A 27,656-nucleotide genomic window follows, 5' to 3' on the forward strand; every position below is an offset into this window, starting at 1 on the left:
AATAGGGACAAGGTACATTATAGCAACAGCACAAGTATATTCAATGAATTTTATTGCTCAGGCTGTAGACAGGAAACAGTCTCAGTGGCGGAAGAGACCCAACAGGTCATCTAATTCAATCCTTGCTCTTGTTGGAAATTATTCAAATGTAAGACTCATCAAGAAGGGATGATCTGAGGGTCACTACAATAATTGGATGGGGGCACAGAAAGTGAGTCACCGGGTTTTGTCACTCTGGCACCTGTTTGTCAAAATGGCCAGGTATTACGCACCCTCATAATAAAGATACCTTTCTTCCTCTGACTACCAAAGTCTGGAAGCAAAACAGAGAATGCATATGGATCACTCCAGGGTGGCCCTGTTTTTGAAATGGCTTCTGAAGTTTCTTTAAATCCATTGCCCGTTATTATCGGAAACCTGACGTTGCACTAAGTGCAGCCTTGATCTGACAGCGGGGAGGAAAGGGGATTAACATTTTAACCTTTTTGGGTCCTTGGGTGCAGACACAGGATCAAACTAGACATTACAGTGTCCATGGCTCTAACTAGTGGACATCAGTGCCATTTTAGAGAAGAATCTAGCCATTTTAAAATACTGTGAGGAAGGTACGGCAGAACTTGCCCCTCCCCACCAGTGGACCTTTTCCATTGCCGGAACAGCACAGGTCACACACACACACAACACAAGATATTCCTATCCCACCACACTGTGGGATTGGGCACTTGCAACATTTTTAAAAGGCCAAATTGTTCTGTAAAACAGTGTCGGCATCCACAGGTCCAACCCATGTCCACTTGTAACATCTAGTTTAGCCTATAGGCTTTCATGGCAGCAAATACTGTCCCTACATCCCTTTTTTTACTTGTGTTTGTTAGTTACATCCTGTCTACCATATTTTCTAGATCATGTCGTTTGTACATTCATGAAATAGGAAGAATAAAAAGATCTTTGCTTCCTTGGCTTGGCTGCTCCTGTGACTTTTAACAGCAGACCTATATTCAGCAAGAAAGGAGAAGAAGCTTTTCCAAGCACACTTTCTCCAGATCACGAGAAACGCTGCCCACTTAATTTCTGATGTCAGGCTTTAATTCAAGTCCCAGGAGCAGGGGCACAAAAAATGACACCACCCCCAAATTCTGCCCTCTAATAGAAAACTTTATTTCTCTAATAGAAAACCTTATTTCAAGGCTATGGTTACTTCTTATTGCAACTAATTGTAACAGTGAGAGGACAGAAGAGGGGGAAACTTTGTTTACTTTCCCCTTCCTGGTTAATATAGCCTATTAAAAAGCTAAAACGTCATTTCATAATAGGTCACTATAGACAGGATAGGCCATTCTACATAACTTTTTTTGGAAACCTGAAAAAGAAAGCTATGGGACAAACTGCTCTTGCCTATCACCAATACTAGGAACATCCTGCTTTTGGCAGTGCAGTGCCAGAGGGGTCAGTCATGTGGTCCACACTGGACATCCTTTCCAGCACGCTTGCTGAGAACCTTTGGAAAAGGATCTCCCTTTCAAAGAAATAAATAATTTTCATGGAAATCCTGATGTTCTTCCTGTACGCAGTTCAACGTGGCCTCTCCCTTACCAAAGCATAATGCCTGGCAATGCATGTTGAGACAGGGTCAACAGGGATTTTGTTTTAAGAGAAACCATACAAATTGCATAATGTTATGCTGTTAAATTTCCTCTGCAGCCAAGCAGAAGTAGGGTTGCATTACTGCTGAAGGAAGATACGTGTTCCCTCTTCCAAATAAATTCCTGCCCATTATCTTTTAGATCAAACATTCAAAATTATATTGAAAGAGATGTTGTACCACCATCTCACATCTAACTCCAAACAGCCCAACAGTGAAATTTATGAACAAGGCTACAGGAAAGAAAAATAAAATGCTATAGGGATATATATTCTAAAACTTGCCCAGGCTGCAAGGAAAAACTAAACATAAATAAATATCTATATTGTCTCATGACAGGGGAAGGGCTATGGCTCAGTGGTAGAGCATCTCTAGTTAAAAAGACCAGGTAGCAGGTGATGTGAAATACCTTCACCTGAGACCCTGGAGAGCTACTGGCAGATCTTAATGGACCAAAGGACTGATTCAGTATAAGGCAGGCAGCTTCATGTGTGTAGGTGACATGATGAGCGTTTAAAAGTAGCTGTGAAAAACGGTCACATTTTCAGCTTATGTGAACATCAATTAATTTTTTTTTTTTTTGCTCTGCCATATTCTTCTGGCTAGCTCTATTCTTATCAGCAGCCAACAAATGGAATATTTTGCAAGAAGCAGCAAGCTTTACAATATTCTCATGCAGTGGATTTTTACAGGGTTTCAATAGGACTGTAATACCTTGCTCAAGAGGAAAACTGGGTTGGGCGGGTGGTGCACACTGATCTCCAAACAAACAATAGATTGGTCTGTTATTGTAAGAGCATTGCCAGGCTTAACGTGATTCTTTATCAACGGGACCAAATATTTTTACACAAACCAAATAATTTGCTCCTGGAGCCATCCCAGTTTCTCTAGTAAAATATTGTCCAATTATCTGTTTGTCACACAAATCATTTTTGACACTTTCAACAACATAGGTAGGCCAATGCATTTCATGGCTGGAAACAAAGACAGGGCTGAAGTGAATATCCCCTACATATATAGTTGTCTCATCTCAGATTTAAGAACTTTGCTCCTGCTTTCCACAACTATTATATAGACTGGAAAGAGGCAGCAGAGCTCAGCAAGAATGTAATCTACTCCTGGACCAAAAGCTTATCCATAATATCCACCAGCTGCTAAGAAAATAAATTCACTGATTTCAGTGAAAAATAAATTTACTGATTTCATCATCGTCTCCAGGCATCAGCTGTATATAACAACTAGAGCAGCAACTCCAGGAAAGACTCAGTGTCCACCTTGTGTTTCTTAAATTTGAAGTACTGTAGTGTGGAACAAGACAACCCAGTACCAACAACCCAGTTCCCAATATGAAATCAATACTGGCTAGGGTTGCCATCCTCCAGAGTGGGGCCTGGAGTTCTCCTGGAATTACAACTGAACTCCAGACGCTAGAGATCAGTTCCCCTGGAGGAAACAGCAACTTTGGAAGGTAGATTGTATGGAATCACATACCCACTGAGGTCCCTCCCCAACAGCCTTCTTCCATAGGCTCTGCCCCCAAAACTCTGGGAATTTCCCAAAGCGAAGGTGGCAACAAAAACAGTTGTGCTTTCAACCTGCAGCTACTAAGGCTAACATTTTCATTTGCACCACCAAGGATACACCTTAGGACAGTGATCATCACTTGGTGGCTGTTTGATATGCCATCTGTGGCTCTTCTGAGCATTGTTCCCCAATGTGGCATCTGCCCCCTATTTCTCAGCTGTGGGACTTGTGCTATGGATGGAAGTGAAGGGACCATCCTGTCCAACAAACCCCTCCATCCTTCTTCATAGCTTTTGTACTCAGATGGCTGCTGGGAGGATAGCAAGCTTGCTACAGTGGGGTGGGGGAGGTTTAACTCTCCATTTTCCATGGCCAGCTGGTCCTCCTCCAGGTGCTTTGGCAATCTCACTCTTTTGTCTAAACTGTGTCACACGGTGAGGACAGAATGGGAAAGTAAAAAAAAAAGGAAGCTCTTCCTCTCACTCCAGATACACAAGGTTCAACAGTGGTTGTGAAAGCCAACTATATAAGAACCCACAAACAGCAACATGCAGGAGGTGTGCATAAATCTTGCAGTTGCTTTTGCTTTGCTTTTAAATAGAAGATCTTGATCATGGATTTTCTACAACATGTATAGCTGAGCCCTCAGATACCCATTCAAACAGAGGTAGGGGGATAAAGTAGCCAGGAATGGAAAAGTATAGAACTACAGCAAAACCTCTTACCCACACATTAATGGCTAAACATAGAGTACCAATATGGCATTATAGGAGTTCTGGCAACATGCTTGATTCACTCTCATTACAGAAGAGCTACAGTGGAGAAGTGTACTCTGACTGTCCCAATATTACCAGAAATAATGGATGTTTCTTCTTTATGATCAGTTAAAGGATACTCAGCTTCTTCTCACCCCAAAACAAGGAAAAATATTAGCTGGAAATAAGAGTAATGACGTGTGCTACCATAGCAGAAGCACCACATACAAGGCAATTAGCCCACACATTACTCATTTGGGACATGTCTGTGGCAACCACAAATGCTTGTTTAATTTGCATCATTCATAACCAGCAGGGCAACAAAGCATGGCTTTGTTTCACGGCCAGGCGAAAGGCTCCCTTAGCCAGTAGCATGCCGATCTGCATCGTCACTGGAATGATGCATCAGGGCTTCAATGCCTCACAAGTGGCACAGACTTTCCATGTTGTGTAACTTCTGTTTACAAAGAGACACTTTTACCATTCTAATAAAAGAGAAGCAATTTCCCACTTAGGTTTTAATTACAGGTGTTAAAAAAACAACTAGAACACAGAAAACCATTAGAAAGGAGCAAGAGTCCAGTAGCACCTTAAAGACTAACAAAATTTCTGGCATGTTATGAGCTTTCATGAGCCATAGCTGACTTCTTCAGATATAGCTAGAGTAGGGTTGCCAACCTCCAGGTACTCTGGAGAAACGCAGCACCGAAGCTCAATTTAACTCAAATATTTATGATACCAGAGATATTAAGACCTTGATATAGTTTTTGAGAATATTTTTTTTAGGTATCGTGATCAATTTTTTTTGCAGACGTGGGGTGTAGCGATGGGCGCCGCCTGCGCTCCCTCGGTAGCCAACACCTATATGATTTCTTTTGAGGAAGTTTTAATTCGTCATCATGTATATAAAGACCACGTAGTGAAATATTTTAGATTTATTGATGATTTGTTCTGCATACTTGACTCACCTTCTGCTTATAAGCTTCTTCTGGATGTTCTCAATTCCTTGAATCCATTTTTGAAATTCACTGGTCGCATGGGTAAACAGGAAATTTCTTTCCTTGAGCTGATGGTCTATAGGACCCAGGAGAACCGCATAGCTGTAAAACCATACTATAAGCCCACTGATGTAGGAGCGGGTCTCCATTTTACCGCACACCACCCCTTGCATTTACGTCGAAATTTGCCATTCAGCCAGTTACTTAGGCTGAAGAGAAATGCTATAGATTTACAAGATTTCAACTCAGCAGCGAATAATTTGTGCCATACACTGAAGAGGAGAGGCTATAACGACTTCATTATTAATTCGGCAATAACCGAAAGTGGCACTCAAGGACCGGGAGACACTTCTGCACCCACAAGTCACCCCCAGTGTTAAACCCATTGGAATTTGTGCATCTTTGGAATTCAATCACCTCACACATGAAATACAACGTATTATACGCAGGCATTGGCATGTATTATATACCATTCCGGGTTGCTCTGAAAAGCCGGTGTTTGGCTTACGGAAAACAAAATCCTTTTGCAACTATTTAGTAAAGACAGATAGGACAACCAATAAACAAGGGGTTAACACCCGGGGACATCATAAATGTGGCGCATGCGCACTTTGTCCCTTTAGCATGCCTATCAAGGAAGTGAGTGCTTCTAGTTCTAATTTTAAATTTAACTTCAACAATTCACTAACTGTTCATCTAAAAATGTCATTTATGCCATCCTCTGCCCATGTTTGAAAATGTACATTGGCTCTATGTCACGCCAATTAAAACTACGCATAGGAGAACATAGGGCCAGGATACGCTTGAACATATTAGAGGTGCCTTTAACTGGCCATTATATTCAGGCAGGTCATTCTGAAAACGACATCTTGTTTTTTGCCCTTTGGCAATATAAACCACGCAAATATCAACAGGAGGACATTACAAAAATTTTGCATCAAAAGGAGTTAAGGTATATATATCTCTTTAAAACGATGTCCCCAGCAGGATTAAACAACGAATTTGATATGTCTAGTTTTCTTTAAGGATCTTTAATACATTACAGCTGGAAGGCGGAGCTTTCTCTTTTTTAACATGGTGCTATCTGAAACACATTTACCAGCCTTCAAAGATTAGCGAGACGCCCTATGGGTCAGCTGGTCAAGAATAGGTAAGCATCACTGGTTACATTTGGAATATGAATGTTACTCTTTCAATATGTAATATGTGGCATCTATGATTGTCGGGCTCATTTTTGTATTTTTCTAGAGGTCTTTGTACCCTGCATTAAGCTATATTGACATGCTACTAGACTAATACAAAACTGATGAAGCATAATTCTTTGCAAAACGAACATAGATCCGGAAGTGTCGTTTTGGATTTGATATCGTAATTGTGTACCTGGAAATGGAAACTGTGTACCTAGAATTTAACTTTGGACATCATAGAACTTGGACTCTTTATTTGAATTCCTTGGACCTTATTATTATTTTTTTGGTCTTTTTTCATTGGGACTTACCTGGAACTTGGTGATTTAACTGGAGGTTCTGTATTATTATTTGTGCAAAAAAAGCAAGTACACTTTAAAATTATTTTATGGAATTTTGAATCAATGCAGGTGAAGTGAACCCAGCTTTATGTTATATGTCTGATAATAGAACATTCCATTGATTACATTGTGTCTTATTGGTGTTCAGGTCTTAATATCTCTGGTATCATAAATATTTGAGTTACGGTAAATTGAGCTTTGGTGCTGCGTTTTTCACGTAACAATTATTTAGTTTAACCTCCAGGTACTAGCTGGAGATCTCCTGCTATTACAACTGACCTCCAGCCGATAGAGATCAGTTCACCTGGAGAAAACGGCCACTTTGGCCATTGGACTCTATGGCATTGAAGTCCATCCCCTCTCCAAACCCCAACCTCCTCAGGCTCTGCCCCAGAAACCTCCTGCCAGAGGCGAAGAGGGACCTGACAATCCTAAGTTATAGCCGGCCCCATGCACTGACTGTTCTGTCATTCTACCAAATATTAACTAAGCCATCCTGTTCTTTGGGTTTAACTAAGAAGTCTAAGACAAGAGCTTTCTGTGGCAGAGAAGTAGGAAACACTAAGGAAGGCAAAAAGGCAGCATAACACACATCATTTCAGAACACTACAGAGAGGGGCCATTACAGGTGTAATCTTGGGCTAGGGTTGCCAGGTACTCCCTGGCAACTGGCAGGGATGGGGAGTAGGGGTTCTTACCAGGTGCAAATTAAGGTCTAGACTTCTGGAACTGACACCATCACGTCACCAATGATGTAGTAGATGCTCTGCTATTTGAGCAAATACCAGAAGTTGTTTTTAGCACAGAGTTTTGCCCAAATACCAGTGTGTCTCCCATTGTCATCGGCGACGTGATGACATCACTTCTGGAAGTGACATTAATATGTCAACAATGTCAAGACCTGGGCCTCAATATGTGCCTGGTAAGACCCCTGCTGGCCATCTGAGTGGCACCGGGGAGAAAGGGGTTCAAAGCAGGGTATCACCCACCCCTGTCAGGGGTTTGGCAACCCTATCTTGGGCTATCTTGAAATTTAAAAAAATGTTTTAAGTCCCAGTGAGGAACACATTTTTCAAGCTATATTTAAAGCTTTGCAATGGTATTGCTGCGTTTACCAACCTCCAGGTGGGGCCTAGAGATCTCCCAGAATTACAACTAATCTCCATACATCAGTTCCCTGGAGGAAACGGCAGCTTTGGAGGATGAACTCTATTGCATTACATTCATGCTGAACTCCCTCCCCAAACACCATCCTCTCCAAGTTCCACCCCCAGTCTCCAGGAACTTCCCAAGCTGGAGCTGGCAACCATAGTTTATACACCTAATTAAGATGAACAACAGAAGATTGCCCCAACAGAAATCGGGAACTGGTTGAACAAGACTGACTGCTGACAGCGGCAAAGAATAAAGATCATCCCAGGTTTTTCCCACTGGGTGACTCAAGTAAAATGACAAGTGATTCAACTCATAGCTTTCAGAGAGACAGGAGTTACCTGCCAAAAAATCTTTCATAGTCTTTCATGAACAAGGAACATCTATTTCAACCAAGAAAGGAGAGAAGGAACGACTTCTAAAAAACTTACTTTATAATATGGTATGGGAGGACCAAACCCACAAAATTCCAGGCAGGGAGCTTAAAACACCATCAGTTCATGTTCAATTTCTGGTAGGTCTCTGTCACTGCAGTCCTAAGAACTTTTTTCTGGGAGTACGCCCCATTGAATAAAATGAGACTTATTTCTGAGTAGACCTGCTCCCTGTGTGTATGTTCCATCTGAATTTAGATAAAATGATCTCTCGGTCCAGCCACAATTCTGATAATGTTGTTAACTGCATATAAATTTTAACTACTGGTATGCTTGTTTCTTTCTGTTGAGGATAAATTTAAAATAAAGAAATGGACCTCTGGAACAGCCCAGCCCATAAATATCCAGAAAACACTTCCAGTTTAAAAAGATAACTCTATCCAGTGTTTCAGCTTTATATGAAAATGTAACATTTTAAAATGAATATTTTAAACAAAATAAATAACACAAGAACTTACTAAATCCCTCTTTGCTATCTTAGTTTTATGTATTTGTTATAATCTTAGCCTTTTGTTTTCAGAAATGTTTGCATAAGTTATATACTCTTCTTTGAAAAACCACTGCAAGACTAACAGATTCCCCTGAAGAAGCCTCTTGGGCAAAATGCATAGGGAATTTCACCTGAGCAATAAAAGATATAGATTTACCTATTTTGCACCATCGGCCTTGGCCTTATTTTTACCGCAAGTATGAATAGTTCAAAAGATATTTGATAGCAGTACTTACTTCAGAAAGGCGGTAAAAAGCTGGTGCCTTACATCGAAAGCTTATATCAGTTCAGCTAATATAACATTACATCTAATTCTCAAAGACCTCTCTCTTGGATATACACCTCTATTTGTTTCTGCGTACCTCACATCCTGCTACTTAGCTAAAAATGTGGGCAAGGAGTTTTGCTTACACAGCTGAGCTGGAACCTACTGGGCCAGGAATCCTCATATACAGTGGAATTCCTACCCATTCTACACTCAACCGTGCCAACTCCCCAACCAGAGCTCTTAAAACTGCAGTCTCCACCTTCTAGAAACATCCAGCTATTAAGTCTGAACTGGAAAAGATGCAGAGGAGTAGGAATTGTGACTTTGTGATTTAAAGACGCACACACATTTTTTTTAAGCGTCTAAATTATTTTGTAGACCACATAAGAAACACACACCCCCATTCTTTCTTTGTCACCCCAGGTAAATGACCCAGTCCCAATTAATACTCAGGAATTTTAAAAAGTCCTATTTCCTTGAATTTTATCTTTGGTCACCAAAGTGATCAATTCCCTCTTTTACTGTTCTTTTATGGTTTTTTCAGAGGGTCATACACTTTAGCACCTGCAATGCTTTTTAAAGTGCTAGTTGTGCTGAAACGGTATATTTGACACACACAAGCTAGTTTGACAATGGAGGTTTCCACACAGGGACAGGCTTGTGTGGCTTTCCTGTTGATAAAGTACAGGAGCAACAGGGCTTCCTCATGGGAAGCTTCCCCAGTTTGCCTGTTTCAGTACCCCAGCAACTGCTACCACCCCTCCCCTAGCCTCTCCTGAGGCTTTTAATTTTTTTAAATTGACACTAGAATATTGTTCTATTAATATGACATCATGTCAATATATGTGCCAGGTTTTTTTTTAATTCCTAGCTTTGTCTTTTAAAAAGTCTCTAGTCCTCTCCGCTGCAGACATACAAGGGGAAAGGCATATTTTCACAATGGAAGAGGTTGGAGGTTTACTTTTTTAAAATGATGTGGGATTTCAAAAACAAACAAAAATCCTGGTGCATATACTGGTGTAATGTTATACTAATATGATATTCTAGTGCCAATATAAAAAAATAAAATAAAAAGGCCCCCTGTAGGCAGGGGGAGGAAATGGCAATGGCAGGGAAAAGTCTAGGGGGGAAATGGCAGTCATGTGTGCATGGCAAAATCCAAATTCTTCCACCCACACAGCAGCCATCCAGGCTTTGCTGAGATCTTTCCTAAAACTTCGAAGCAGATTTGAGCAAAATTGGAGAAAAGCTGGAGAATGCCGAGGAGGTTCATGAATGCACTGTGTTCCTCTGGGGGAGCATGAAAAACAAATGCTTCCCAAAAGCATTGAACCCAGCTGGGGCAGATAATCCATATGGAAATGGCCACACTGAAGATCTTCTTTACTCCTAGTCAAAGTGGACATATGTTGTGTGTTGATGTTCTGGCAGAGATTCACCTTTAGTCTAGAGAAGGACAACGGCTCTCCTTGTGTGCTGGGATGTATGGCATTACGTTCTAGTTACTTGCTTATCTGTCAGTCATGGAGGATACCATAGGGAGACATGAGTGGACTAATGCCCCCATGCCAGAGCTGTCTTGTTCATCTTTTGATCTTTTCCCCAGCTGTCAGAAGACCACAGCAGAGTACCATCTCCAGCTATACTGCTTGTCTCACCAGAGGCAGTACGTACAAAAGATTTAAAAGCAAATGTTTCCCTGCCACTTTGCTGAAAGCTTCTTGGTAGCTTTTGTCTCAGCTCTAGCCAGACAAAATCGCTCCCTGCAACTACTCTGCTGTTTCACACAGAAGGCATTAAGTGGCATTAAGGCAACAAAATAACCAAACATGGTCCTTACTTGGCATGTTTGGAGGGACAGAAAGAATCAGAGAGTTCTGGTAGAGAAGGAAGAATCTCGTCCGCTGCCAAAGTAGTAATATGTCAAAATGATATTCCAGCAGCTAAATCCCCTGTTGCAGCTGTAATTCAAATTTCCTGCTTGTTTTTTCAGCTGACTGCCCTTGTAGCCTCCTTTCTTGGCCAGAATGTACATGAATCCCTAACTCAAAGGGAATTCAGAATCTCTTCAAGAATTAATTTATGTCTTCCTAACAAGGCAGCTTGTTATTCTAGGGTGAATCTTGTGTACATGTGGATCTTCCCCCATCGATCCTTTCACTATCTTTAGCATTATTCCCTTGTCCTCCAACTGTTTCATCTCAACACTGCTGCTTTTTTTCTTTATGGACTAGATATCTTGTTCCCTTAGCCCTTACATTCCCTGTTATCCCAAGATGAGTTGATTAACTCCCTTAATTGAATTGCATACATTTTTTTCATTGCAACTCTGATACAATTTAATATCTATAGCTGTTTTGTTCCATCTTGGCTTGCAAAGCGGAATGGCGTTTTTGGAGCACCCACAATGATGTCATGACGACTGTCCTCTTTCCAGGTTTCTCCCTGTGTTGTTCCAATCTTTCTGGAAAGACTGCTGTCCAAGCAGGTTAGCATGCCAGCTAGACTGAAAGGAGCACACCTTTGAAACCTGCACCCACATCAGTGCCCTTTTACTGCTTTCAGACCCTCGCAGCCATCATTTGCACCACTGCACTACCAGAGGGTTCTTCCTTTCTTTGACAAAAAGCTTTCCTGTGATGCAGCAGGAAAAGGTGGCAATGAGGGGATGACCAAGGGAAATGCATAGGAAGCACTGTATTGACAGCGGCAACATCGCTGTGATTGCCCTTGCATTTGCACAGGCAATAAATTCAAAGCAGAGAATTGTTACAGTGCTGATGCTGCCTCTGACTGTCACATTTTTGCATGGCTCCTGCACATTTAGCAAGTGCTTAAGAGGCGAGAATTCAAAGTGAAGCCCCCACTGGAGCAGCTCAATGCTGGAGAAAGCTTCTTCTGTTGGATATTTTTTGTTAAGCAACACTTAAACAATCCTTTCCATCTGTACACAAACTAATTCTGCAAGTCAAATTATCACACCTTTTAACAGCAAACTTCATCATTGAGTAAATGACAGTAGGACAGCAATGTGGGATCTCTGACAAGACTGTAAATTAAAAAGTGACCCCTCCCCAAAATGGCCTGTGTTCTCTGAAAGGCACAGCATGCTAAGGACAGTTGAATGTCAGGTAACAGGAAGGAAAACAGTGATAGAGGCAAGTGGTTGGTTCCTGGAAGAAGAAACCAGGTCAGGGGAAATTCCAAATAGTTTATTCTCCCTCTCCCATCACAATTTCTTGAGGTCCCCATTTTTACCTCTATTCTGAAAAAGGTGATTAGCATCACCTACAGACCAAATAAAAATGAAATCTTAAATCAGAATTTTAATTAAAATCTTATCAGCTCTACACCAAACAACTAAGCTTAATCTCTATAGAGATGCAAGCTTTTAGGCTGGGGTTCTTATGCTACTGTGGAGGAGTGGAAGCCACAGCAGTGCCTGTCCTTCCAGCATTACTGGATAAATGAGAGAAGCCCTGGGCCACATGGAAGGCATCCACACTGTTCCTCCTCCCCCATTAACCAGTGTCCTGAGGGTTGATGCCTGCTTGGGGAGAAGCTACAGAATTGATTCTTCTGGCACATACAAAGGACTCCTACCAGGGAGCAGTTTCCTTTCATGACTTTGGACCACGCAGAATTAGTATAAGAGAGAAATGTGTGTGTGGGTGTGTGGGTGTCTACTGCTGCATTCAGACCAAAAGCCAGATTGGTGCAGTGGTTATGGTGTTGGACTACAATCCCGGAGACCAGGGTTTGAATTCCCCACTTTGCCATAGAAGCTTGTTGGGCGATGACCTTGGGCAAGTCAGTCTCTCTCACGCTAATTTACCTCACAGGATGGTTGATTAAAAGAATGATGTTGTAAGCCAGTCCGGGTCCCCACTGGGGAGAAAAGCAGGGTATAAACATCTAAAAAATTAAAATGGTTGCAGCTCCAAAGTTCAGTACAACACAAGAGAAACTCCCACCAATTTCTTTATAGCCATTGGCTACAAAGTGGTTCAGAAAGGTTGCTGGACTTCCTGACCAGAGGTTGAGGTGTCACCATGGACAGCTGCCCCAGGCAACAGGATTTGCAGAACTATGGTGATAATGCTATCGTGCATAGCTAACATGTCTTTATTATGAATGTACGAACTGCCCTAAACCTCAATTTCTGTAAAGTAGTTTCTAATATCGCTCATATTATGAAAGGCAGTTTGGAGTGGTGGACTCTAATCTGGAGAACTGGGTTTGATTCCCCACTCCTCCACATGAGTGGCAGATACTAATCTAGTGAACCCAGCTGGTTTCCCCACTCCTATACATTAAGCCAGCTGGGTGACCTTGGGCTAGTCACACACTCTCTGGCCCATCTACCTCACAGGATGTTCGGTTTGAGTCTCCCTTAAGTAGTAGAGCAAGTAGGCATATAAAAACCAACTCTTCTTCTTCTTCTTCTTCTTCAGAAAGTAGCTTTCTCTCACATAATAGTGCCTTCCCCAAATTATCAGAATATACCTGATCTTACAATCTTTTACATGTTGGGCATGGAAATAATAAGACTGGTGGTGGAGGAAAGTGCCATCAAGTTGCAGCTGACTTATGGAAACCCTGTAGGGTTTTCAAGGCAAGAGATGTTCAGAGATGGTTTGCCATTGCCTCCTCTATGCAATACCCCTGGACTTCCTTGGTGGTCTCCCATCCAGATACTAAGCAGGGCCAACACTGCTTTTTAAGCAGACTACATTCAAGTGTTCAAAGAACGTCCCATACAAGGCTGCTACAAGGTTTACAACAAGATAATGTAAAGGCAAGCCAACACTTTCATCACTATATATTGCAGTGGGAATAGGACCGAATCTGAGAGATAACAGCTTGCCTCAGCCCATGTGGTAAATTCATGTATGAGTCATGATTCAAATCAAGGACTTCCCCATCTGCAACTCAGTCAGTATGCTGCACCAGCTCTCATACATCTCTCAAAGCATGTGTTATTTATTTAATCTGGTGCATGTTCCATGATGAAAATGTAGACTTTAGAAGTCTCTGCTGGATCAGTATCTAAAGACAGGCAATTCTGATTTCCACGGTTGGTGAAGTCTTTAAAAATTAATCAGAAGATCCAAATAAAACATATTTTGCTTTCAATAGCTGAACAGAAAACCTTGAATTTCCCCTTTTAATATACAAATCCAATGCCTCTGTGACTGACATAATGCCTTTTTTACTAAGCGACAGGGACCCAAGGCTACATTGTCAGTGGCAAGATTTGTTTCAGTCCTTATATCCCTCCAACACTAGATATATGCTGCTCAAGATCAATTGATCAAGGAGCTTCTAAGGGATAAAAGGAAAGGAAAGAAAACCTTGAAGAGATGGATGTCTTGAGACCAAAGTTACCTGAAACCTAAGTATGAATAAAAGCCCTTTGCATTTGTACAGCAATGTCTTCTGATACTTTAATATTTTGAAACATTCTCTTTGCTATAAGAGGAAACAGTGGTATATTTGGTGTACATATCACCTTTAACTACCAGAAATATCAACAGATTGCTCAAGGTAGTAGAAGTACCAATCCAAGTCTTCCAAAGACAATAAGCGTTTGATGGGTATTCAGACAACTATGGTTTCATATAAATGGTCTGTAGAACACAGGAACAGAACGAATGCTTAGATTGAGGAACAGACTCTCAGACTGCTATTTTTCATCCATACAATTTAAAGCAACAGCCGTCCTTTACCGATCCTACTTTCAGAAAAAGCAAATCAAACATGGCACTACTGAAGAAACTGGCATTTTGCAGGCCCATCCTGAGCTGGGTTAAACCTTTCCAAGTCCCCTGAAGGCCATGCGCTTAGAAGGGTGTACTTTGGCTAGCACGGTCAGCAGAAGAAAGGCTTAAGGCTCTGGCCTTAAGCACGCTTTTAAAAAATAAGTTAAAAATGTACATAGCAAAAAGCCAATTGTTAAAATTCGCCTGACCGTAAAACGACGCAGATGCTGGAACAACTGGCAAAATTTGGAAGCGTCACTGGACGATCCCTTTTCGGGATCATCCTGTGCTGTTGGAATATGCATTCCATATTTAGCAAAAACACACCATCCGCCAGCAAGTTAAAGAGAAAGCAGTTCAGAATTGTTCCCTTCACTGTGCCTACTCGTCCACCCCCAATTCCCAAGATAGTTCGAAAATGTGTTCTTTTGTAAAATAAAAAAAAGTAAGACCAGCTTGCTCTCCCGTTGAGAGAACAAATTCCCCCCGTGACTCGTCGCAGAATACGGTCTTAATCCCACCCATCGCGCCGCGCAGCCTGGGATAAGGAAAGGGGAAGGGGTCTACTTGTTTGCTCTGCGGAGTAGCGATCTCCCAGGTCTGCTTGCAGCAAACGGAGGAGGAGGAGGAGGAGGAGGAGGAGGGGGCAGCAAAGAAAGCAGAACAGGAGAAGAGTCCGCTCATATCCTCCTCGTCGAAGATGGAGGGGAAGCACGCTCAGGAAACCGAAGACACAACGGGCGAAAACGCACCGGAGGCTTTGCCTTGGATTTGCCGCTCTCTAAATGCTCTTTTCCCCCAGCCACATTCTCGACACTCAACAATAAGCCCCCGTGCAGAGTTTTGAGAATCCAGATGGGGGGAAATGTGCAGCGAGAGCGCGGCAAACCCAAGACAAAACCTTCCTTGCGTGATGGCACCAAACCCGTTTCGCAAAGTTTGGCCTCGCGGCGACGTTCAGACACCTTGGGGCGAAAACGCACGGGCGCTTGAGCCTCCTTTCTTCCCTGTTCCAGCCAGGATACAGCCAGGATCGAACGCACGAAGGTGCGTTCGATCCTGGCTGGAACAGAAAGGAGGCTCAAGCGGCCGTGCGTTTTCGCCCTAAAACGCCCTGTACGCGCGATGGCCTTCATGCAAGGCAGAAGGGACACATTTGTACTTACCGCGTCCTGCAACAAACTTTGGGTTGAATGAAAGAGTTAACTCCGGTCCCGTGGCTCTCCCCCCCCTCCTCCGCCAACAGGAAGAGTTCAGCTGGAGTTTCTCCCCCCTTTTTTTCTTAGCATCTTACCCTCCTGGCTCTCACGTAGTACGATCACTTTCGAGTTTACTCATTTCCGGGGGGTCGGTGTTGCGCTCCGTGGACACCCCCCCCACCTAAAAATAAGAACGGCCCTCGCAACTTTCCGCCGAACCTCGGGACCGTGTAAAGGTGGAGAAGGGGGGGGGGGAAGGGTTTTAAAAGCGGCTGCTCGTCGCCTAGCCTACCTAAGCTCCCAAACTTTTGCAGATTTACGCAAAACGGCCGGAGGAGGCGGGGTACTTTGCTGCGGTGGGGTTTCCAACAAGGCAGAACTTATTGCTGTTGAAAAGGATGGACGCCCTTAAATGCCGACTGTTCTTGCGCAACACGCGAGGAAAGCAACATCTGTCCGGCGTTTCCTCCTCGTGGCTTTTTGTAGTCGCATGAAACGCGGGGAGAGAGTTCAAGCAACGCCGCCAGCAGATGCGGGTTTTTAGACATGAAGTCAGAGGGCGAAAACGCACGGTCGCTTTATCCTCCTTTAATCCTTGTTTCAGCCAGGATTCAGCCTGGATCAAACGCATGCGTTTCGCTTAATGTGCGTTTGATCCTGGCTAAAACAGGAATTAAAGGAGGATAAAGTGACCATGCGTTTTCGCCCAGAATCTCTCTCCCCCCTCTTGTAAATATTGAACATATCAAGCTGCCTTATACTGAATCGGACCCTCGGTCCATCAAAGTCAGTATTGTCTACTCAGACCTGCAGCAGCTCTCCGGGGTCTCAGGCAGAGGTCTTTCACATCGCCTACTTGCCAGGTCCCTAACTGGAGGTGCCAGGGATTGAACCTGGGACCCTCTGCATGAAAGCAGAGGCTCTACCACTGAGCCACAGCCCCTCCCAAAGATTCAATAATAATAACTGCATGCCATATAACTATTCTGCCCTATATAGCTATGCCTTCCCCCACCCTTAGGCCTCTCCTACCTAGCTGCAGATCTCCTATTAGCCACACACACCACCTGCCCTATATAGCTATGCCTTCCCCCACCCTGAGGCCTCTCCTACCTAGCTGCAGATCTCCTATTAGCCACACACACACCACCTCTGGCTATAAACCTCCCATTCGGGCCCTCCAACGGATTACGGCCTTCTTCATTCATCCTGATATGTAACCAAGAATTTAGATGTGCGAAAAACAGGTTCAGATCTCTATGGTAATTGTCAAAAACATGGTTCTTGGGGGATACACAACCCCCCCCCCCCACACACGGAGCTGCTATGAGGAAAGCCCAGAAAAAAATAGGATAATAATTATTTTCAAAAGGATAGAAGTCTCAATCTACAGCAGCAAAATCAAACAGAACTCCAGTGGCACCTTAAAGACAACTACAATGTATTTCAGCACAAGCTTTTGTGAGTCCCAGCTCACTTCATCAGTGACTCACAAAAGGCTATGCTGAAATAAATTGTTATTCTTTAAGGTGCTGTTGGAGTTATATGGAATTGTGCACAGAAATCTATTATATTTCTTTCTGGCCTTTCAGCATAGCAGCTCCAAGTTTTTGATTTCTATCTTTAATACAGAATGTTAAATGGGAACAGATAAAATAGAGTAATGTTAGAATTATGGGCATGGACTAGGAAATCTGTGTTAAAGCAAGTTTCTCAGTGCCACAGATTTACCAACCAGCCTCAGGAGGAAGCCAGACAGTTTGCTCGGACAGAGTTGCTCAGGCTCAGTTTATAAATCTGATGACTATTCCAGCTTAGTGTGTAGTGGTTAAGCGTGTCAAACTAGGATCTGGGAAAGCCATGTTTAAATCCACACTTTGCCATGGAAACTTGTTGGACTTCAATTCCGTAGAGTCCAATTGCCAAAGTGGCCATTTTTCTCCAGGTGAACTGATCTCTAGTGGCTGGTGATCAGTTGTAATAGCAAGAGATCTCCAGCTAGTACCTGGAGGTTGGCAACCCTAGTGCGGTATGACATTTGTTATTAATTTAATTTTGCCCACAGTTCCCCAAAAAAGTATGATAGCTCTTGCAGTTGCTTCATCAGTTATTGCTGCAACACTTTGGCAGGAGGCATAACGGCTCATTCAGTTATCAAACTACTGTTAAATTTTATAAGTGCAACAATACCTGAGTTAGTGGAGTGGAGAGAATAGGCAGCATAACTGGAAGCAACTAACCTGATGGTCTAGGATTCACCCAAAACTCTATGGTTACCACAGAGTTATGAGGTTGCAGGATGCTATTTTGGTGAGTCTCCTCCCCCAAAGTCTCCTGGAGGTGGTAGAGAGCTGGCAAGCCTAGTGGTCAATCCCTATTTGCATATATGTTTATGCCATCCTTTGCTATAGAACAGAGGTCCCCAACCTTGGGAGCTCACAGACACTTTGGGAATTTTGAGAAACTGTACTGTATGCCATCACAAAATCACCACCAGGTAAATAAATAATAAATAATAAAATGACTTCCATGATGATAGGACCAATCATAAAATGTTAGGAATTTCTAAGGCAAGTATCCAGATGACTGCTTCTTGAAAATGCACAGGCAATGCTTCCTGAGCTCTTTATAAAGCACCTTTTGTGCTGAGAAGGGGAAGGGTTTCATCATTGAACAGTTACAGGGAGAGGTTCCCAAGCTCAGGTACCTATAGTCTGGGTCCACGGCCAAGTTGAGAGCTCATGACTATAATGAACCTGCCCAGGATGAGTTCTGCACTTTGCTAAGTCACTTAGTAGGGTGCTGCTGGCTTCTTGGTTTTTCATAGCCCCTAAGCATTTCTTTGCAGTCTGTACTTGGTATTTTCATGTCTATTCAGAAATAAGTCCCACTAAATTAAATGGGATTTACACTTAGGTAAGTGTGCATAACATTGGGGGGGATGCAATCGTGCAACTTCTACAAAGAGAAAATATGATATGCTGAAGATATATCCAGATAAGAAGAATATTTTCAAAAGCATGGATAGGCCCTTAGCTATTCTTTCATGGACAGCATGTGATTAAAATGAACTCACCTTTATCCATTTCACTTCAGGCTGGCCATCTGGCACCTGCTGCTTCTCCCTTCATCTGAACAACTTAATCATCTTCAATTGCTGTGATTTTATTATATCCTTGAAATATTAAACGTAGAAGTGCTTCTCTCAAGAGAACCTGAGTGTCAAAAAGCGGGAGGTTTCAAGTACATCGACAGTTTCAAAAAGGGTTGGAAGGCATGAATTAATTATAAGACATAAGATGAAATATGTATATGAAAGTCTGTAAAGGCAACACTTTTTATTTTATTTAAAACATTTCTATCCCACTTGTCCCACAGGTTCAAGGCAATTCGCAACAAATACCACAGGAAGAATAAAAACATAAACACACGAAAATAATCCAAACCACAAAACCCTGAGAGTAAATATATATATATATATATATATATATATATATATAAATAAATAGTGTGTGTGTGTGTGTATATACACACACACACAAAGGCCAATGGACTCAGCCAGAAGAGAACCGGGTTGGTTTCCCCATTCCTATACATGAAGCCTGCTGGGTGACCTTGGGCCAGTCACAGTTCTCTCCGAACTCTCTCAGCTCCACCTACCTCACAAGATATCTGTTGTGGGGAGGGGAAAGGAAGGAGATTGTAAACCGGGTTGATTCTCCATAAAAGGTAAAGAAAATTGGCATATAAAAACCAACTCTTGTTCTTCTCTGGCAGACAAGTTGGATCCAAAAACATCCCGACCTTCCACCTGATCTCCCAGTGACAAATCATCCAGGGCTGGCAAATCATTTTGTTCTAGAATATTGTCCTTCCCAATCATCATTATCTCCATGTGATGTGAATTCAGTTCCAGTTTATTCACCTTAAACTACTTCACAACCGCCTTTAGACACTGTTTTAAAAGGGATAGTTGCTTCTGGAAGCTTAGTTAGAAAAAATATAGAGCTTGGAGAATCATCAGCATAATGAAATGGTTTGCCCTAAATCTATGGACACTCTTATGTAGTGGCTTGATATAAGTATTGAAGAGTGCAGAAAAAATATTGAACCTCGAGGAGGAACTTCACAAATGAAATTCTGTTCTGCTGGTTCAGCATCTCTGCCTGTGTTTGATCTACCAAAAAAGACTAAAGCCATCAGTGTACCATATTTTAAACTCCCTTCTAGCAAGGTCAACTACTGGAGTTAAATTGACAAAATTGAGATATAGTACCTATATTCTTTTTGTAAACATGATCATCCACCAGCACTATTCAGTCACAAAGCTACTTTTGAAGCTAAACTGAAGTGGGTCAGGGGTGAATGTGTTATAGGAATAAGGTATATCTGCAAAAAAAGAAAAGGGATGAGCACAGTTTATTCATACAATAAAATAATATATTATTCATATAATAAAAAAGTAAATAGGAAAATCAACTCAAAGCAGCGGCGCCTCTTCCTAAGCCGTTTCACGTACTCCGGAAAACAAAACAAAAAAGCTAACTGGAACAGAGCAAGCCATTTTAACGGGGCCTTTCGCCCCAGGGCCGAAACGGGATAGGGAGCCGCCTAACTGGCGGGTCCTCCCCCCAGAATGCCCCCTGCGCTGGCGCGGCCTCTCCACGCCGTGGCCTGTGCCACGGAGAGGCCACACCGGCGCAGGGGCGAGGCACGGTCCCCCGGTGCTCGGCCGCTGGCGGGACTGGCCTCTCTGCCAGCGTAAGTGCGTGTAATCGTGCGAGGTCACACTATCTCCAGAAGACTTTCGCCGCCCCCCCCTTCAGGAATGGGCTGTAAACCAGTTCCACCACTTTCCTAAAGACCTGTAAGGATGGTTTGAAGAGATCTTTTTAAAACCAACTTTTTCAAATGATTGGGACCACAACAATAAAAGCCTTGCTTGGTTTCCTGGAAGATCTTATGTCTGGAAAAGAGGGGACTCTGAGAAGACTTTCCTAGATGAACTCAAGAAAGAGCATCACGTGGGAAAGGCATTATATGAAACTTGTTCCTGGGACTACGGAGCACTTCAAAGGACAAAACCAGCACTTGAAGCCAACCTGAGAACTAGTAGTTAATGTGTTAGTTCCAACACTGAATGTTTTTTTCCTTGCTTTCTCCAAGAGATGAATTGTAGGGTTGCCAAGAGAAAATGTGTCCTGTCCCTTTAAAGGGACTTAAATGTGTGGAAATGAAAAGTTGGTTTTTATACCCCACTTTTATCTACCTTTAAAGAGTCTCAAAGCAGCTTACAATTACCTTCCCTTCCCCTCCCTACAACAGACACCTTGTGAGGTATGTGGAGCTGAGAGTGTTCTGAGAGAATTGGGACTAGCCCAAGGTCACCCAGCAAGCTTCATGTGTAGGAGTGGGAAAACAAACCCGGTTCATCAGATTAGAGTACGCTGCTCATGTGGAGGGGTGGGGAATCAAACCTGATTCTCCCAATAAGAGTCCTCCGCTCATAACCACTATACCATGCTGGTGAGCAGGTGAAGCTTTTCATGGCAAAGAGGTAAATAAATACCATCTGGTGAATGACATCTCATTAAGCCTCTATAGGACACTTGCTTCAAGCTGTTGGCAATAATAGCTGTAACATTTAACATCTCCTGCAAGCTTCTAAATAGATTTCAGTGGTAGCTCCAAGTAAAGTCATTTATAATAAGTACTCTCTGAGTAACAAAGAAAATTCTTATTATGATTTTCCAAAAAGGGGCAAATCAGATGTGGCTGATGAAAAGTACTTCTGGCCACAATGCTCAACAAACTCATGCCGGCTATTATATTAAAAGTGCCAGCTGTGCCTTTAATAGCGGCTTGGTGAGCAGTTATCAGGAGATATGGTTTATGCTGTGAAAAGCTTGTGACTAATTTCTGCATAGCAAGTGCTACAAAGGCACAACAGCAGGTTAGTGGAAGGAAATAAATTGTGTCACTTGCAATGAAAAAATGTGATATATAGGTCCATTGTTTTGGTTAGCTGGCAGCCCTACATTACACAGGTAAGAGAAATTCTCTTATCAAAATATGTAATTTTCAACTTGGTCCCATCTGTGGATACTTAAATCCAGAGAATGGTGCCATGAACAAATGAGACCTATCTTTCTATAAACCTCAGAAAAGCCCCAGAAAAAATTGAAATAAAAATGGGGGGCTTAATCCCCCCTCCCAATAATAGAAGCAATGCTTGCACCTTTAAGAAATGAATGCTGCTTGAGATCTCAGTGGCCGTTGTGGGCAACCACAAAAATATTGCCAGCCTTCAAACACTGGTTTCTGTCCATAAAAGGTATCGGGGAGAACACTTGCCAGGGCTATTGTGGCCTCCCAAGCCACTCCAGCTCCCTTTTCTTCTGACTTGGAGGGTGGATTCAGCAGGCCAGGCCCAGCAGCAACCACCAGGAACTTGCTACAGTACTATTTGTGCAACTCACACAGGTGTGTCAATGGCTACCAGACAATATCAGACAACCTGCCTGGGCACAGCTGCAGCTTCTGTGCAACTTGCACAACTTGGTTGGTCTGGAAGTGGCCACCACACAACTCAATTCAGAGACTTGCTACTGTACAACCTTTGCAGCTTGGCCAGACTTTTCCCAGGAAGAGGCTGCCAGGGGTGGGGGGAGCCAACAGCCAGTGTAGTGTAGTGGTTGGTGTGTCAGAGTAGGATCTGGGAGACCCAGCTTCAGATACCCACTCTCTTGTGGAAGCTTGCTGGGTAACCTTGGGCCAGTCATTCTCTGTCAGCCTAATGAGCATAAAATGGAAGAAAAGAGAATGAAGTAAGGTGGTCTGGGTCCTCCTTGGGATGAAATGTGAGGTATAAGAATAAACAATAAATAAAACTGAAGACTGGGGAGGGGGGCAGATAGAAGAAAGGTTGGTTGGTGAGTGGGAAGGAGAGAAGAAAGCAGGGAAAGGGAGAATATGGGGGCTTCCAGGAAAAGAGAAAGAGGAACTAGTGTGGGGAAATGCAAATGATGTGACCTTCATAAGTTTATTGGGGTTTCCTGCACATTCATATGAACAGCTTCTCAACTGGCTGCTGAGTGTTTTCTTTATTTCCCCTTGAGTTCACTTGATTCAGGATGATAAATGATAAAGTATCTGCTTATAAAATATGAGTAAGTACACAATTTCTCTTTGCCCATTTATTGTGTTCTGTACACAAGAACAGTCAATGAGGAAAGTACTTAGCACAGCATTGAACTGTTACAAAAATATGTAAAGAAAATCCTCATATGTTGAACACAGGTGGTATTTGGCATCAAGAATTAATGCTCAGGCAGTACGGCCACAATAATATTGTGGTTGGATAGTGCCACCTAGTGCTTTTCTTTATTATAGTTGTGTATATCTTCACCCTAAGAATTACCTCATTTCCCTAAAGGCATATGTGGTGAGGCGTCTGAGTATTGGTTTGTAACTTAGAAATAGCTCATGAAGCATGTTAAAACTTTGTCACTAATTGGGTGACTGCAGTTCACCTGAAGCATTATACTCCTGCCTTAGAACTCTGATTTATGGTGTAAAGTGCTGTCAAGTCACAGTTGACTTATGTAGACCCCAAGAGATGAACAGAGGTGATTTGCCATCGCCTGTGTCTGTCAAGCAACCCTGGACTTCTGTGGTGGTCTCCCATCCAAGTACTAACCAGAACTGATCCTGCTTAGCTGCCAAGATCTGCCAAGATCAAGCCAGCCTGAGCCATCCAGGTCAGGGCAGAGCTGCAAGCACAGAACTGATAAACAGATATACTCATTAGCCAAAACTACATGTAAGCATCTTTTACTTTGTTGGTTTCATGTGCATTGTAGCATATCTCTATTTTATGTGTTCGTAACTGACATGGTTTATAATACACCGTGCATCATCCATTTGTGTCAACCCAGCGTGCGGCAGCAGTGAAAAAAGCAAACTCTGTGCTAGGAATTTTTAGGAAAGGGGTTGAAAATAAAAGAGCCAATATTCTAATGCTATGCTATGGTGTGGCCTCATTTGGGGTAATGTGTGCCGTTCCTGTCACCGTATTTCAAAACAGACACTGTAGAACTGGGAAAAATACAAAGAACTGCAACCAAGATTATTAGTGTGTTGGAACACCTTTTGTATGAGGAAAAGCTGGAGAGTCTGGGACTTTTCAGTCTAGGACAAAAGAATAAGGGGGCATGCTAGAGATTTATAAAATTATTCATTGGGTAGAGAGAGCAGACAGAACTTTTTATTTCGCTCCCATAATACTAGAACTTGAGGGCATCTAATGGAATTAAAGGGCACTAGATCCAAAACAGCCAAAAGGAAATGCTTCTTTACTCAATGAGTGATTAAAATATGAAACTCACTGCCAAAGACATAGCCGGCTTTAAAAAAGTATTAGATAGTTTCATGGAAGATAGGTCTGTCAGCGGTTAATAGCCATAGTGACTAAAGGGAACCACATTCACAGGCAGTATACCTCTGAATACCAGTGCTAGGAGGCGACATCAGGGGAAGGCCTCGGCCTCTATGCCTTGTCGTTTGCCCTCTAGAATAACTGGTTGGCCACAGTGTGAGCCAGGGTGTTGGACTAGATAAATCACTGGTCCAATCTAACAGGGTTCTTCTTATATTCTCTCCTGTATCTGCGTGAATTGCTTTATGCCTAATAAAACAGGCTATTTCTTACAACACAAAGTTTACTTGCTTGAGAACTTTTAGTACTAACTCCATTAAGAACAAAAACAACAACAAAAAAAAACCCTTTCACAATGGATGGATCATTGCACACATGAATATACTGCAAACTCACAATAGTACCTAACATATATGAATAAAAATAAGCTTTCATAAATTGGGCAAGGGAGGCACCAGTTTTTAAATTAATCATATGCTGATTCCTGCCTGCACATATTTTTTTACAGTGCTTTAATCTAAAGCAGCAAATTTTACTGTTTTCAGACTGATGCAATTTAATTGTCAGTGTGATAACAGCCGTGCATATACTGATTTCCCAGATAGTCTCATATTGGGTGAAGGTTGCAATACACACAAACTATACACTTTTATCAAATCAACAGAGGCCTGCACAAAATCATGAGTAAAGGCCTGCTTTTTATATAGTGGATTCAGAAGTCTGACAATAATTTTGCCTACCAAATAATAAATTGTGACACATCTACCAAGGAGCAGCGTTTCAAAAGGAAAAAGGAGCAGAAATATTAAGATATGACTGTATTTAAAAAATGATTTAATTAGGATTGAAAAGAAATTGAAGCAAAGAGTTAATCAAAGATAACGAGAACATATAAACCTAATATAAATTGTCCACTGCAATACCTCCCCAATCTTCCACTTCTTGGCATGATTCCTCCCTATTTCACTCTCAGCTTTTTTATTCCTGGTCAGTTCTGTCTATCCATTATCTAGTTCTAGGATCACCAACTGCAAGGTGGGGTCTGTAATTCTTCCAGAGATCACTTCCAGAGGAAATAGCAGCTTCAAAGGGTAGACACTATGGTATATCATAGACTCTAGGAGAAACAGAAACCCTAGAATGGCTACTCTTGGCGGATGCTCTTTTCCTATGATGTCCATAAAGACTCTCTGAGATACCATCGAGACTAGGAGAAACTAATTGATTTTTGCCTGTAAATATAGCAAAGGTCAGAGCCTGGTTGGGGACTGAGAGAAGGATGAGACTGCTGTTGTCTGGCATTCTAAGGGTCTTCAGAGTGGATTTTTCTCCTTAACACCGATTTTTCAAATGCTGACTGGAACATAGCAAGGCTTTTGATCAGCCATTGGAGATTTGAGTGGCTGTGCAGATCTTTTTAAAACAACAACAACATTGATTTGGCAGCTGCTGCCACCACAGCACAAAGATCTTCACTGTGTATATGAAAATAAGTGGTGGTGGTGGAAAGTGCTCTCATTCATATGCTGACTGGAACATAGCCACCCATGCCTCCAACGGCTGATCAGAAGCCTTGCTAGGCAAAAGCCCCACCCACTATCTGAAACACTTGGCGGGCGCCAGGAAAGGCACTGAATTGGGGACCCATGAACTACTGTGACATTCACAGATACTATGTGGTACAATTCCTAAAGGTGTTTGGAACTACTAGCATCAGTACTCCTATTCAATAGGACATTGCTAGGCCCACCCCATGAATCTTAAGGGTGTGAGGTGCTGGGGTCCTATAAGGAGGGCTGTGGCTCAGTGGTAGAGCATCTGCTTGTCATGCAGAAGGTCCCAGGTTCAGTCCCTGGCATCTCCAGTTAAAGGGACTAGGCAAGTAGGTGATGTGAAAGACCTCTGCCTGAGACCATGGAGAGCTGCTGCCAGTCTGAGTAGACAATACTGACTTTGATGGACCAAGGGTCTGGCTCAGAATAAGGCAGCTTCATGTGTTCAAGTCTCACACCTCTGGGAAAAGGCTGTTAGGTCAGAAGATGTGGTTTCTAGTCAGAGCGCGGAGTGTTGCTTAGTTTTTACAAATGAAGCACTTAGAGCAGCGTCAAAGAACTCTGCCCATGGGTATCATGCAGGGTTGAATCAGGGCCCTTTCCTAGATGTTGAATAGGGCTGCCAGGTCCCTCTTTGCAACTGGCAGGATGTTTTGGGGGCAGAGCCTGGGGAGTGCGGGGTTTGGAGAGGGCAGGGGCTTCAATGCTGTAGAGTCCAATGGCCAAAATGGCCATTTCCTCCAGGGGAACTGATCTCTATCGGCCGGAGATCAGTTGTAATACCCGGAGATCTCCAGCTAGTACCTGGAGGCTAAGGAAAAACACAGCACACACGCTCAATATTAAACACAATCCTCTTATATTTGTTGAATAAATTTCTTATTGCAGTATAAATACTCACTGTGATATACCTTATCAATTTATATTCAGACAAATAATATCTTAAGCTGTGGAAAAGTCCTGTGTGAACTCATATTCACCAACTCGCATTGGGACTGGCATATCACGGTCTCTTTCGTTGTATGGACTTTTCCACAGCTTAAGATATCATTTGTCTGAATATAAATTGATAAGGTATATCACAGTGAGTATTTATACTGCAATAAGAAATTTATTCAACAAATATAAGAGGATTGTGTTTAATATTGAGCGTGTGTGCTGTGTTTTCCCTTACTAATTGTATTACAGCACTTTGGTTTGTTTTTGGGTTAGTACCTGGAGGCTGGCAACCCTCATGTTGAACTTGCGCCCCCGCATATGTCAGGGCCGGGGAAAGACCTTGGAGAGTTGCTGCCAGGAGGGAGGAGAGGGCAGTGGGCCAGAACCTAGCAGGTAGACGAAGCAATGCCTCTTCCAGAAAGCAGCCTTCTTGGTTGGTTGTGTTGTGTGCGTGTAAAGTGCCGTCAAGTCGCAGCCGACTTATGGCGACCCCTTTTTAGGGGGGGTTTCATGGCAAGAGACTAACAGAGGTGGTTTTGCCAGTGCCTTCCTCTGCACAGCAACCCTGGCCTTCCTTGGTGGTCTCCCATCCAAACACGAACCAGGGCTGACCCTGCTTAGCTTCTGAGATCTGACGAGATCAGGCTAGCCTGGGCCATCCAGGTCAGGGCTGTCCTGTGTTGTCCCCCCCCCCCACTTAAGAAAGACTGCCCCCCTTCCTCCCTCCCCCCCCGGGTCGCTGTGGCCATTTATTCATGGAAGGTTTTGCATTGGATTTGCCACTCTTTAGATACACTTTTCCCCCATCCATATTCTCAAAACTCAACAATAAGCCGCCATGCAGAGTTTTGCGAATTCAGAGGGGGAAAATGTGCACCTATAGAGTGACAAATCCAATGCAAAACCTCCCACGAATAAATGGCCACAGTGTGTTTCCTTCCAGCCGCTCCCAGCCCCACCGCGGCCTCCCAGACA

The 27,656-nt window shown here is 42.8% G+C and overlaps 1 protein-coding gene and 1 non-coding gene across 2 annotated transcripts in view; both read left to right on the forward strand.

Annotated features, from left to right (window-relative positions):
* The first annotated feature begins 4,747 nt into the window (after positions 1–4,747).
* CFAP58 (cilia and flagella associated protein 58) overlaps positions 4,748–27,656 on the forward strand; it is a 130,786-nt gene continuing 107,877 nt past the window's right edge. The window contains exon 1 of the mRNA XM_056850450.1: positions 4,748–5,050. Coding sequence (XP_056706428.1) covers positions 4,748–5,050 — 303 coding nt within the window. The remainder of the gene's footprint in view (positions 5,051–27,656) is intronic.
* On the forward strand, positions 25,980–26,053 carry TRNAD-GUC (transfer RNA aspartic acid (anticodon GUC)). The gene has a single exon. It is a non-coding gene; the product is annotated as a tRNA-Asp (tRNA).

The sequence above is a fragment of the Euleptes europaea genome, chromosome 5, assembly GCF_029931775.1.
Source record: "Euleptes europaea isolate rEulEur1 chromosome 5, rEulEur1.hap1, whole genome shotgun sequence".
NCBI lineage: Eukaryota > Metazoa > Chordata > Lepidosauria > Squamata > Sphaerodactylidae > Euleptes > Euleptes europaea.